The 14851-nt window shown below is 38.9% G+C and overlaps 1 protein-coding gene and 1 non-coding gene across 3 annotated transcripts in view; both read right to left on the bottom strand.

The window, feature by feature from the left end:
- Klhl3 (kelch like family member 3) overlaps positions 1-7617 on the bottom strand; it is a 98502-nt gene extending 90885 nt beyond the window's left edge. For both annotated transcript variants that reach the window (XM_047556642.1, XM_047556644.1), the window contains exon 1: positions 7161-7617. In XM_047556642.1, the coding sequence (XP_047412598.1) occupies positions 7161-7216 (56 nt within the window). In that variant the 5' untranslated portion in view covers positions 7217-7617. The remainder of the gene's footprint in view (positions 1-7160) is intronic.
- Positions 7618-11668: 4051 nt separating this feature from the next.
- Positions 11669-11775, bottom strand: LOC124987690 (U6 spliceosomal RNA). The gene has a single exon (XR_007109221.1). It is a non-coding gene; the product is annotated as a U6 spliceosomal RNA (small nuclear RNA).
- Positions 11776-14851: the final 3076 nt, after the last annotated feature.

Below are 14851 nucleotides of genomic sequence, written 5' to 3'. Positions count from 1 at the left end.
CTTAAATGTCATAATTATTCCCTGTTCGCTCTGCGGCCTTTTGAGTCAATTTGCCCTCCCCCATGGTTCCCCTTCAGAGAAAAAAATGGTAGTAGGTCCTGAAGAATATGTCACCAGTAATAGTTTTCACTGCAAATTAATAATGGACTTGATGACTGTTGTACTTCAGGTTCTCATGAAGTCATCAGTATGACTCTGCTTCTTCAGGTTTGCAATGGGACACTATCAAAATAGGATATATGAAGAACTCAAAAACTTAACACCCCAAAACCACAAATAACCCAATCAATAAATGGGCAAATGAACTGAACAGAAACTTCTCAGAGAAGAAATACGATCAGTCAACAAACATATGAAAAAATGTTCACCATCTAGCAATTAGAGAAAGGCAAATTAAAACTACACTGAGATTTTATCTCACTGCAGTCAGAATGGCAATTACCAAGAAAACAGGTAACAATAAATATTGGCAAGGATGTGGGGAGAAAGGTACACTCATATATTGCTGGTGGGACTGCAAATTGGTGCAATCACTATGGAAAGCAGTATGGAGATTCCTCAGAAAACTTGGAATGGACCCACCATTTGATCTAGCTATCCTACTCCTCAGCATACACCCAAAGGAACTTAAAATAACATACTATAGTGACATGGCCACACCAATATTTAAAGGAGTTCAATTCACAATAGCTAAGCTATGGAACCAATCTAGATGCCCTTCAACAGATGAATGGATAAAGAAATTGTGTGTGTGTGTATACACATATATATGTACATACATACAATGGAATATTAGTCATAAAAAAAAGAATGAAATTATGGCGTTTGCAGGCAAATGGATGGAATCGAAGACTATCGGGCTAAGTGAAATAAGCTAATCCCATAAAACCAAAGGCCAAATGTTCTCTCTAATATGTGGATGCTAACACACTATAAGTGGGGAAGGGAAGAATAGAAGTTCGTCAAATTAAACAAAGGGAAATGAAGGAAAGGAAGGGGGACTGGGAATAGGAAAGACAGTAGAGTGAATCAGACATTCATATATGAATGCACAACCAGTGTAACTCCACATCATGTACAACTGCAAGAATGGAAAGTTACACTCCATGTGTGTCTAAATCAAAACCACTCTACTGCCGTGTGTATCTAAAAAGAACAATCTTTTAAAATTAAAAAAAAGAGGATCCCTGAATCCATGGAAGTCTAGGAAAACTGTATTTCTAGTAAGTGTTCCAGTCCTAAAGTTCACCAAAGTGATCAAATTTAGATTTCAGCTTCTTGGTTAATGAAGGACCTGGTACTTGAAGAGGTCCAGCCAACAGGATTCAGGACTTGATGGGCAGTCTTGCCATCAAGAAATAGCATTTATGCAGATGCTACCACAGAGCCCCATACCTAACACATAATCTTTCAGCAGAGCCACCCTGGTTTTGCATCAGCCTGATGCTACGAAATAATAGCCCACATGGATTCAGAAGACATGCATCATCAGTTAGTTACCGTTCACAAGTAACTGTTAATCACAGTAGTTGATAATATGTTAAAGTACTTTACCTCCATTTTCTCATTTTATCTTCAGAACAACCCTACGAGGTGGTTACTATTATTTCCTGAGGCACTGACAAAGTTTGTCCAAAAGTCCTATATATCTAGAAAATGGAGAACTGACATTCAAACCCAAGTCTATCTGACTCCAGGGCCTATGATCTTAATAACAGTGTTCACTGACTTAGGATAATGCCCACAGCTCATCAGGCTGAGGGGAATGCAATTCCTTATGTCTCACTCCTGGAGTTCTTCCCTGTGTGACCAAAATAGGCAAAAAAAAAATTTTTTTTTAATCTTCTGGGACCTATGATAGAGTACTATTTCTTTCAACTGACTGTGGGTAACTTCAGAGTACACCAAAGTCAATCAATATTATCAACTGCTCTGAACTTAGAATTTCCATACTTAGGCCTTGATATAAATTAATCATGATTCATGAAAGTCAAGCAGCAGCTGCTGCTATTCCTATAATGTCCTCCTTCATAAACAAGCTCACAAACAGGTATGTGACTAATCACATTCCTAAAGGCCCTGTTCATGACTGCTTTCTTCAAAACTAAGAGAAAGCCAGGCGTGGTGGCATACTTCTGTAATCCCAGAGATTCAGGAGGCTGAGGTAGGAAGATCACAAGTTGGAAGACAGGGTGGGCAACTTAGCGAGACCCTGTATCAAAATAAAAAATAAGAAGGACAGAAAGAACTAGAAGAGAGAGAAAGACTAAAAGAAAACACCCTTTATGATGTGACATCTTGGAAGCCAAGCTTTTTTTTTTTTTTTTTTTTTTGAATAGGAGAGCTGAGTTCTCCTATAGAAAGGCCACAATATACTTTCACAAGTTAAAAAAGAACCATCCAGAAACATTGTGCCGAGAGTCTGAAAATTCTCATACATTATAAAAAGCTACCAATTGCTAACCTGAGATCCATTGAACTCACTTAACAGGAAAAAAAATATCTAAGGACAAAGCATGTTTGAGTTATTTTTTACATAGTTTATTAATGGTCTATTCGGTTTAACCTAGTTTTAGGGTTCATCCAGAAATTGAAAAAAAAAAAATTAGGTCAGTTCTATAATAGCAAATTTCATAACATAGAGCACTTGCTTTAGAAAACTTACACAAAAATTTTCTTGTCTGCATCTGTCCTAACAATCTAAAACTTAGCAAGGAAAATCCTAAAGAGCCAGCAGTTTTCTCTGCTTTTGCAACTGAAAATCATATTTTATGAAAAAAGTATTTTCAAAATGGAAAATTTAGTTCCAGTTATCATTGTTAAAACGTACAGACATCTGCTTCAGAAAGCAGTGATGCCCAAAAATTTCTCCAAAGTTTCTACTCATGACTTTTATGGATGGGAGGGGGAGAGAGAGAGATTAAGTGACTTGCCAGTGGGAATAGAAAAAACTCAAGGTTGCTCAACACTTGCTCTCCCCTGGGTCTTGCCAGAGTTCTACCGGCATTGCAGAACTCAGCATTTAGGAAACATTGACTTTTTAAGTCATGTATCCTCAGCATATATTATTTATTCTGTTTTTCTTGGATCAAGGGTAAATATATAAGTACCTTCAGCTCAGAAGCTCCCTGTGGTCCAGGGGCAGGTTCTCCCTGGTAGGAACCAGCCAGGAAGACTGTCCTCTGAGGACACCTGATATAAATTCATGACACAGAGCTGGGTACATGGTGCCACTCTCAAGTAGAAGCATCATAATGCTTGTGATGAAGGAAATAAGCACAATTTCAAGAAAAATGGACAATTGACTTCCCCTTTCACAATGCTTCTTCCAAAAATTGTGGTTCTCTGCAACTCTTGCAGGTCTTCCAGAGTCTGCCCCTAAAACTATTTGTGTGTGTGTGCGTGGTAAAATACATGTGACATAAAATTTATAATTTTAATCATTTTTCACTGTACGGAGGCATTAAGTACATTCACATTGTCACAAAAACATTACCACTATCAAACTCTAGAACTTTTTCATCTTTCCAAAGTAAAACTGCATACCCATTAAACATATCCATTCCTCCCTTCCTTCAGCCTCTGGCAAGCATATTACATTCTATTTCTATGAATCTGACTATAATCATGTAAGTGAGAAATTTGTTTTAATCCATCCACAAGGTTGATTTCAAGAACCCAAATAAAATCCCAATAGCAAGGGGAAGTGCCATTTTCAATTCTATCTCCTCTACACACACACAGAGGCATGATTTATCATTGTAGTAGCTAAGAGTCAGAGATCTTTTCCTTTGCAAAACAGAAGACAAAGTCACCTTCTTGAGACTGAGCAAGCCACAGTGATTCTCCCATGAAGGAAGCTGGGGAACATTTAGCATCAGAATGTACAGCTGAGAGCTGAAGGGCTTGGGAAATGCAGCAAAAGTAATCACTGATTCACAGGTTTTTCTTAAGATTGGCCTGAAAAAAAAAAAAAAAAAGGTGTATCCAGCTCATGATTCCAAACCACTTAGGCTTTTAGACAAGGTGTCTCTAAAAAGGAAGGTTAAGATAGATCTAGGTGAAGCCTAAAAAAGAGGAAATGCCAAATTCCAGGAGGTATCTTACTATGAGGAGATAGTTTAGATAAGAAGCAAGATGATGGCTTGCCAAGTTCTCCCTAGCGTTCCCATGAAAATCGTCCCACATAATCTGCTTCAGATGGTACATATAAGAAAACTCCAAAATATGCCTTTGTTAGTATCCCATCAGCAAGTCATAGGATAAAACCCAGCAATAGATGGTCACCAATGCTAACAGCAACTAACCTTTACTGAGTACTTATTTAGTGCCAGAAACATTTACTAGGTGTTTTGCACAGAGCAACTCATTTAATCTTCACAACTCCGTGAAGTATAGATACTGTTATTACTCCCTTTACACAGAAAATAAAAATTAATTCTGTAAATCAGACATAACTTTCCGATGTTCATATATGAATACACCACCTGTGAAACTCCACATCATGTACAACCACATGAATGGAATCCTAATTAGAATAAGTTATACTCCATGTGTGTATAATATGTCAAAATACACTCTACTGTCATGTATATCTAAAAAGAACAAATAAAATTTAATTCTGTAAAAATGTGACACTCAAGATCATGCAGTTTGTAAAGTAGATTCACTACTAGGTCTATGTCTCCCAAAGCATATGATTAACAGCCTTTCAAGGTAGAAGGTAATTTCATGCCCTCATGGCAAAGAAAGAAAATTACTATTCATTAGAAATCTCTTGGTTGAAAATTGTTAATACTTAAAAGCAGTCCAAATTAAACTTCAGGTTAGATGTGGAACAAGGGCAAGAATCAAGATCCCTCCAATCCCTAGAGATTGAACATGTGATCCTTGGCCAGTCCTTCAAGCTCTGTGGCCCTCAGTTTCTAGGGTATTTATAAAACAAGGTTATTTCCCTCTGCACTCCCCCTACCTCAAAACATTTCATGAGGTTAGTTATCTGTGCTGAGATAAGGCTGATATCCAAGGATGAACCTATTGGCCAAAGGTTTCAATCTGTTTTTCAATAATTTTCTTTTTACTTATCAGATTTTTCCACAAAAGTTATCAGTTAACCAAATAACTGCCCAGCACCTGCTATTTGTGCAGTGATGGCAGTCAGTGAGGAATATTCAGAAAAAAAGTACAAGGCACCATCCTTGCTCTTGCGGACTTATCTCCAAGTTTGGGGACTTGAAAGATAAATGAAACAAAAGCACCAAAGATCTGAATAATAGGGGGGCCTATTATTCAGTATTGAATTCTGAGATACAGCCTAGAGGTGTTAAGAACACCAGCAGGAACTAGAAAAGTTCAGGTTTTCCAAAACGAAGTGAAATTTTAAAACATCCTTGAGAGAGGACTCTTGGGGGGGAAAAGGCATCCAGTTGAGAGCACCAGGGAATTGAAGAACATTGTGCCCAAGAGCTTTTGGGAGCAGAGACTCATTACATTTCTGAACACAGAACTGGGAACATAGTCAGTGCCCAAAAGTGCTGATCAGTTGCTGATAGTCTCATGCCAATCTCTCAACCCCAGGATGCCATGGGTCACGCAAACAGGTGTGATTCAGAATCCAGAATATCACCCTGCCCTCTGCTACATATTAGACCAACAAGGTCCTAAGGAGGGCACAGACACATGGAGCTCAACACTAAACTCCTCGAGCAAAGAGCAAAAGAGGATGCACTAGCATCATTCTTGATCTGAAACGTCGCAGACTCTTCCTGTGGGAGTAACATCAAGAAGCACAGTTCCCAAGCCTGTTCAAACAGGAGACTGAGAAGACACCCAACATGCTACTTCTAATAGGGTCTAAAGTTGTTTAATGACATCACTCTGCCCCATGACAGGCAGGAGTCAGAACAACACATGCAAAGGAAGTGTTTATCAAGGTGCTCTCCAGACAGCACTTAGTTGAGACTGTTCTCATTTAATCAGCCAGTTATTGTCTGCATTAAAACTACAACTCAGAGCAGCAGCCTCCCCTTCAGCAGTACGTTGCTATGGCCTAAGCCCTCCCTGAAGTCTCCTGCCCTCAAGGAAAATGATAAGCCCTGTTCTCTACCAGCACATACCCAAAGAATGAAGAGGTGGCACTCACATTTCCAATTCAGAGAGAGGAATGACCCACCCCAACACGGTACTGAGCACCTTAACAATGCAAGGATCACATTCTCAGATAATTTAAAAATTCATATGAATGTGCCTGCCAGGTAATAAATCCTGGATAGTTAGTTCTCACTCAACACAATTATATAAATTCTTTCTTTTAATTCCTATTTAATAAGAAATCCCCAGAGGAAGAAGTAAGAGTTCCTCTAAAGCACAAACTTGCAGTATCACATAAACTTTTCAATACAGATAAAACTTGCTGGGCATGGTGACACATGCCTATAATACCAGCAGGTCGGGAGGCTGAGACAGGAGGATCACAAGTTTAAGGCCAGCCTCAGCAACTTACTGAGACCCTGTCCCAAAATTTAAAAAAAGCTGGGGATTTGATTCAGTAGTAAACTGCCCTGGGTTAAATCCCCAGTTATCTTCCCTCTCAAATACAGATGAAATTCAGACTAAAGTGTCATCTGACTGGGTTTCTTTCCATCCCTGAAAACACACACACACACACACACACACACACACACACACACACATACATTTTAGGAAAGAGATCAGCATGGTATACTTCCTGAAGATTTGGGCACTTAAGTATAAAAAAAATCCAACTGTTCTATGCCAGGCCAGTCCTGCTATGACAGCAAACCCCCCCCACCAAAGAAACACCCAGGGAAAGACGCCAGGAAAGGGAAACGCCTCCTTGAAACAGCCTGAGAAAGGTAATCGTGATTCAAGCCGTGCTGAAACTATTCCTCAGCACCAGCCAGGAAGTCCCTTCTTTTCTGTGCCCAGCAAACCCAGACCTGCCTTTGCGGAATTCCACCTCTGTAGCCTCTGTTAAGGGATGGGTTTAGAAAGGGGCTTCCCTACTTTGATGCCCTTTGGGATCCATCCGTGGCCAGATTTTCCAACCCCGCCTAATCAATGCAAACACAAAAGCTAGTGGATATACCAAGAGCATACAGTTACTTACACACAAAAAACACGCACTTATACATACATACCTTTCACCCTCCATTGTGCGAGGCCCAGCAGGGGTGGTAGCCGCTGAACAGTGCATATACCTGGCGATTCTAGCTCTGTTCTCAGTTCTCCCAGCAGCCCAGCGGGAGATCTGATCAGCAACAGTGATTCAGCATGGCTGCAACTGAAGCCTCCTCCCTCTCGATCCTCCTTCCTCTGACTTACTCGCGGCAGTTTCTACCGCAGAAGCAGCAGCCTTAGAAAATGTCTTACCCAGAGCTCCCTGCAGTCCTTTCAGCTGCTAAAAGCAGCAACCCACTTGCTCCCCCTCCCCCGCAGGCTTGCTGCTTCTCCGTCTCCTAGGAACAGCGGCAGCTTCTGCGACCCAAGTGCGGTGCCACCTTTCCAGCTGCTTCAGCATCTGCCCAGGCATCCCCAGCTCAAGCAACTAGCCCACCCGAGGGGCTCCTGCCTCCTCTGCCTATGCTGCAAAGGATCCAGCAGTTCCTCACTAGCCCAAGAAATACTGACCCCCCTCCCCCACCCCTCCCCATAGGCTATGAGTCTGTCAGCCTAGACAGATTGCTGGAATGAGGAGGCCCCTCTGTGGACTGCAGTGGAGTTTATCCACCTAGGGAAATTCACTGTGGGTCACAGTTCAGGTTCCAATTCCTCCTCCCAAAATCCACAGTAGCCCTGAGTCTGACCAATGGAGAGAAACTAGGGGGAAAGAACCTGATAGAACTAAAAAGAACACAGAGGAAAAGAACATAGAAAATTAGAAATTAGAAAAACAGAGCTGGTAAAAATAGATGAAAATGAAACAAACCCTATTTTACCTCAAGAGGTCAAAGGTTATTGCAGTAAAGTCATCACGATGAACACTGCACAGGCTTATCGCCCTAGGCCATGCTGAAAAATCACCAATTTCATGGTATGACCCTAAAACATCTTCCTAAAGTCTGTTGTATTGAAATTTAAGCTGTGTGTGGCTCCAACTAGTAAGTCTTCCACTAAATCTCTTATGCCCTGTAATCTCCAGATCTGGACCTCATGCTCAGCTCAGTTCCGTGTTCAAACATGGGATCACACCAGCCTCAAGTGCCCTTTCAACTCTAAAATCACTTGATTCCAAATGTTTTTAACATCCCATTTTTCTTCTCAATTTAAACTATGTGATTATTTAAGGAGAAATTAGTGGACTCTTGTTTTGTGGGGAACTTCAGGGAAGATAGCATGATGTACATGAAAACAACAGAGATGCTCAGTATATCTATTGTTCTTATTTTCACTATTACAAAGTCCTGAAATCACAGAATGGAGGGAAGAACACTGAGGTGACAAAGACTACAAGTCACTTAAACTCTACATAGTCTCCTGAACTCAAACCGGCCAGGATATTATTCCCCAAGAACACCTCCTCCCTTGATACTTGTATCCTCTTAGATGGAGCCATCCTCCAACTCACTTTTTCTCAAGTGAGAAGAGGCCTGGGTTTTATTTACACTCTAAAGCACTGTAGCTTCATGTTTTCTTTCCATAATACCCTTCATATATCTTTCTCCCTTACGTCTCTTCCTCCTCTAATCAGCGTTGTAGCTCTGCTCCATGTTTCCTCTTTAGGTTAATCACAGGGACCACAAAAAGCTGAACATCACAAACAAGGAAACTGAATCCCAGAATCTGTGCCAGAGTGCAGGCATCCACCAGGAAAACAACTGGGTGATTCATAAGAGGAACATAAGAATGAGATGACTTGTCCTTTGTATATACCCTCATTCGCATCTTCACCACACAGGAAAGAGGGGAAATGCCACATCTAACAAAACAGATAAAGAAAAAAGTTCAGAAAAGGAAATTCAAGTTTCCAAATACAACTATTAAAAGCCAGTGTAAGGATCCTACAGAATATCCTTTGCAATCTACTTTTGCCATACTAACCAATATCACTACAATGTATGTCAAAATTATATTGCTACCTACCCACTGAACATTTTATTCACTACTCACTATCCAGAGAACAGAGAACGATCAGAGAAAGTCATCTAGAAAAGAAAAGTCATCTCGTAAAACCAGGTGCAGAGCTAAGTCAAGTGTCAAAGTCTCTGTACTCCTGGTGTAAATCTTCTCTGGTTTCAAAGCTCCATTTTATATTTTCTACCTTATTACCCAAATGTTCTCTGGGACACAGCCTGAATCTATTGGCTCTAGGCTAATTTTTCTGACTAGTCTTCAGATTAAGGAGAGTTGCTGTTGAATTCTTACTGAAGAAAGTCAAAGGAACCCAAGTATTATCTGCCTGGAGGAGAAGGCCCCATCCTTGGATTACCCAACAGTAGTATCTAAGCCCCAAATTCCTTCCCATTACCCAGGTTTCCTCCAGTTTGCCAAGTATAGTTAGTGACCCCAGATCTCCACACTAAAGTGATTTATCCAGCCCTATACATCAACTCTAGAATCTGTAAGCTCATGTTACTTGGGGAAAAATCATGTTGGAAGAAGAAAAAAAATTTTAAGCCAGGTGTGGTCTGAAAAGTTCTTTTCTCCATTCTCCATCTATATGCTATACTGGCATACAGATAGTTCATCTAGAGACAGGCCAATTATCCTTTCTTTTAATTGCCTTTTTCTTCTTTTCTCACTTTTATCCACCTTTCCCAGGACTTCTAATCCTCATTTTTGCAGTCACCATAACACAGTGAAGCGGTCCCATATCCAGCTGTGCATCAGAACCATCAGTCCATCTAGGTAGAAGTATAGGCATCTTGGGTTCAATTCCTAGCACATTAAAAAAAAATTAACTTTTAAAAATAAAGGGTAGACAAGGCATTAGGGAATCAAAAATCACAGAAACTTTTTAGGGTTATGAAAATGTTCTATATCTTGATTGTCTTAATAATTAGACTGCATACAACTACTATGGTTTTTAAACTATATACTTAAAAAAACGGGTAAATTTTATTTTATGTAAATTTTGGGGGGAAAAAAAACCACTGTAGGGTCAGGCTTGACATCACACTATAGAATCAGAGCGCAGGAGTAGGAATTTTAATGAGCTTCCTCAGTGGCTATAATGCATAGCTAGAACAAAGACTACTTAGAACAATGAAAAAAGCCTAGACCATTGGAATCAGATAGTGAAGGGTCCGAATGTACTTACCAGAAACATGATCCTAGGCAAGTTACTTTATAAGCCTCAATTTTCTCAGAAAAAAAAAAAAAAAAAAGTATATATATAAACCAATAACAATACCTCCCAGGGATATTAAGGTTTGAATGTGAAATAGATTCAAACCAAAAAGCTTTTTCTCAGCAAAAGAAACAATCAATAATGTGGAAAGAGAGCCTACAGAGTAGAAGAAAATCTTTTCCACATACAGTTCAGACAAAGCACTTATCTCCAAAATTTATAATGAACTTAAAAAACTTTACACCAAAAATACAAAGAACCCAATCAATAAGTGGGCTAAGGAACTGGGCAGACACTTCACAGAAGATATACAGGTGATCAACAAATATATGAAAAAGTGCTCATCATCTCTAGTAATTAGAGAAATGCAAATTAAAACCACCCTAAGATTTCATCTGACTCCAATTAGAATGGCTATTATCAAGAACACAAGCAATAATAAGTGATGGCATGGATGTGGGGGAAAAAGGCACTCATACATTGCTAGTGGAGTTGCAAATTGGTGCAGCCACTCTGGAAAGCAGTATGGAGATTCCTCAGAAAACTTGGAATGGACCCACCATTTGACCCAGCCATCCCACTCCTTTGTTTATACCCAAAGGATTTAAAATCATCATACTACAGTGATGCAGCCACATCAATGTTTATAGCAGCTCAAATCACAATAGTTAGATTGTGGAACCAACCTAGATGCCCTTCAATTGATAAATGGATAAAGAAACTGTTGAGATATATATACACACACACACACACACACACACACACACACACACACACACAATGGAATATTACTCAGTCATAAAGAAGAATAAAATTATGGCATTTGCTGGTAAATGGATGGAGCTGGAGAATATCATGCTAAGTTAAACAGGCCAAGCCCAAAAAACCAAAGGTCAAATGTTATCTCTGATAAGTGGATGATGATACATAATGAGAGGTGGGTGGCGGGGCGGGTGGGCAAGAGAAGAATGGAGGAAGTTTGGATGGTGTAGAGGAAAATGGGGCCGGAGGGGGTAGGGATGGAATGATAGTGGACTGAGACATAGTACTGCCCTATTGTATATGTATGATTACATGAATGAATGGTGTGAATCTACATTGTGTACAACCATAGAAATGAAAATGATGTACCCCATTTGTGTACAATGAATCAAAATGTAGTCTGTAAAAATAAAAAAAGAAAATTTGAATTTATATTGGCATTTTATTAAAAATTAAATAAGAAAAAAATTAAATGAAAACTCAAATTAAATAAAAAATCAAATTAAAAAAGAAAAAAAGAACCATGTCCTAAAGATTCCAAAATATAATCATCCATGATGTTCATGATGCACTTTTAAGTCTACAAATCTTTTTTTTTTAAATATAGAGCACTCCACAAATTTGCATGTCATCCTTACACAGGTGTCAAGCTAATCTTCTCTGTATCATTCCAATTTTAGTATATAAACTGCTCAAACAAGCACTTAAGCTTACAAAATTCTTCATATCCACAATTTCCTCTGACTCGAGGTAACACTACCCTGAATAATAACTCCTGTTTCTTGAATGTTTACTCTGGGCTAGACCCTGAACTCTCTGCATGTTGCATGTGTCCCTCTCATTGAATCCTTAACCCTGTGAAGGTTATGTGAGAAAACTGAGGTTCTGGGAGTTAAATAATTTGACCAAGGCCCATAGGAAGTAAATGACAAAGCTGGAATTTGAATCCAGGTCTGCCCAATCTCACAGACAACTACTTACTATTGTACAGGGCAGGTACTACCCCTACCTTATTACCTCTATTTTAGAGAGAAGCCACTCCAGACAGAGACAGAAAACTGTCAACTCAGAAGGGGCAAGGTAGGTGAGTCTAGACCTCTCCTAATGCCCTTTCCATGTCACCTCTGGAGGATCAACAGCATTGAATCCCTAAAAATATTACATATAAGTTGGCACTGAAAGCTTCTAAACACCTACTATAAAAAAGTTCTCTGGTCTCTAGCTTACCAGTCAGACCTAGCAAAAAGACTATTCTTGGGGAAAACTAGAAGAGCACCACCAGACATCAGGGAATCAAAGAAAAGTCAGACAAAATGTTGCAACAAGGGGGCTTCACACAGACCAGTAGTACATTGCAGTCTCGGAGTCTTCCCGAGAAATTTCTTCCTCTCCTAAATCTGCAACTGGTGCCCTCTGCTGGTAAACGTGTACATCTCTCCATAACAAAAGTGAAAATTTTACACCAGTGGTTTAGGAAGGTTTAGGTGGGTAAAAATTTGTTTCCTTCACAGACATTCAAGAATGAGCATTAATTTTTTCTTATGACTTGTACACAGGTACATGCTAGTTGAAACCAACTGTCTTGATTCTCTATCTGCTGCCCTTGTCTCACCTCTCCAGTTCCTTCCTCTGGGTACAAAGAAAACAGTACTATTATATAAGAAAGTAAAATGTAGATGACACACAGCCCCAAAGTCAATATAGTGATGTGTATGTTGGTGAGGGTCAGATCTGCACATCTAGCAGATACAGAGAACAGAGTAGGCATATGCTTAAAATATTAAAATCCACATGCAAAAATTATAAATCTCTACCTTCATACATGTGTCTAATTCAGTCAAAAAAAGTCTCACTCCTATACAATAGGCTACACCAGGAAGCTACAACATAAATCCTGAATTCCAAAGATCTTATAAACTATTTGAGAAAAATTCAGACATACATAATGGTAAAAAATAAGAGACTTAAGAATTAAGTATAGAAAAGGTACTAAGGGAGACAGTAGGAGACAATTTCCATTTGGGGAAAGGAGGAAGACAGAAGGAATAGAACTAAAGTTGAGAACTTATTATTCTGTGTCTTTTCCCCCCTAGTACTTGGGATCAAATCCAGAGGCACTTTACCAAGCTACACCACCAATCCTATTTATTTATTTATTTATAGTTATAGGTGGACATAATACCTTTATTTATTTTTATGTGGTGCTGAGAATCAAACCCAGTGCCTTACAAGTGCTAGGCAAGTGCTCCACCATCGTGCTACAACCACAGCCCTATTTATTTATTTTTATTTCAAGACAGGGTCTTGCTAAATTGCTCAGGCTGGCCTTGAACTCGATCCTCCTACCTTAGCCTCCCAAGTCACTATGATTACAGGTACCTGTCACTGCACTTGGCTTTTCTGTGGTATTTTTAAAAGGGCATTTGTAATTCTAAGCAATTGCAATTAGGTAATTTCCCATGATTTTTTAAAAAATTTTTTTATTTCAAAGATGTAATTTTTAATCCAACTACTTTAATATACTTACATATTACATTGTTATAATTTATCATAGTAAAATATATATAAAGCTTGCAGTTTTAACCACTTTTAAACATTCATGTCACTGAGTCAGTGGCATTAAGTATATTCACAACTTTGTACAAAACTGCCACTTACCATTTCCAGAACTTTTTCATCATCCCATGAAGTTCTACACTCATTGCCTCCTCTTCATTCCTGCTAACCTCTATTCAACTGTTTTTTGTTTTTCTCCCCACCACACTGCCCCTCGAAGTACTGGGGATTGAACCTAGGGCCTCCTCTGAGCTATATCCTCAGTCTTTATTCTATTTTTCTATCTCTATGAATCTGCCTGTCTTGGGTGCCTTGTATGATTACAATCTTTCACTAAATATTTGTCCTTTTGGTTGGACTTAATTTGCTTAGTAAATCTTGTTTTTCAAAGTTTATTCATGTTGTAGCACATACCAGAACTTGATTCCTTCTTATGTCTAAATACTATTCCATTGTACATGTATACCGTATTTTGTTTACCCATTCACTCACCTGTTGATAGACACTGGGTTAGTATGGCATTTTTTGACAGAGTACAATGTAGATACTACTTTCCAAATGTTTGACACATTTATATGGTTTCCAATTTTTTGCTATGTTATAATGATCATTTTTATACAAGAACTGTTTTCCTCTCATTGAATTGTTTTCTTGGGTTAAATTCCTCATAATGGAGTCCCAGAGCCAAAGAAAATAAATGCTGTAACAGTTCTTACTAAATAAATTCATATTTTATATCACCCTCCTCTTTCAACACTTTTCCCACTCTGATAAGTAACCATAGGCAATTTCAGATACTAAAGTACAAAAATGTGACTAGAGCCAATCAGAGGGAAGTTTTTGGAAAAAGAAATTTGCAAAACAAATAGCTCAGAGGAACTCTCCACTAAACAAAGTTGGCCAATTTATGTGATAAGTGGCCCAAACAGCAAATTTTATGTATAACCTGATGTTTTCCAAATAATTTGGTTATGGTTAAAAAAAAAAAAAGATATCTGTGTCAGGGATTCTTAAGATCAACCCCCATATTCAGAGATTTGTTAGGACTTTAAAAACTATGCACTGATTATTATACTCATAGCTAAAGTTTATGACAGTGATACAGAATGTACACACAGTAGGACTGTATAGGAAGTACCCAGGTACCTTAAAAACTACTCCTTTCCTTCTCTTCTCTCAGCAACAGCCACCCTGAACAACTTGTGTTTCCTCAGAGGCCAGGCA

This window comes from Sciurus carolinensis, chromosome 6 (genome assembly GCF_902686445.1).
Source record: "Sciurus carolinensis chromosome 6, mSciCar1.2, whole genome shotgun sequence".
Lineage (NCBI taxonomy): Eukaryota > Metazoa > Chordata > Mammalia > Rodentia > Sciuridae > Sciurus > Sciurus carolinensis.
The sequence above is the reverse complement of the archived record's forward strand: the minus strand, read 5'-3'. Positions and strand labels throughout refer to the sequence as shown.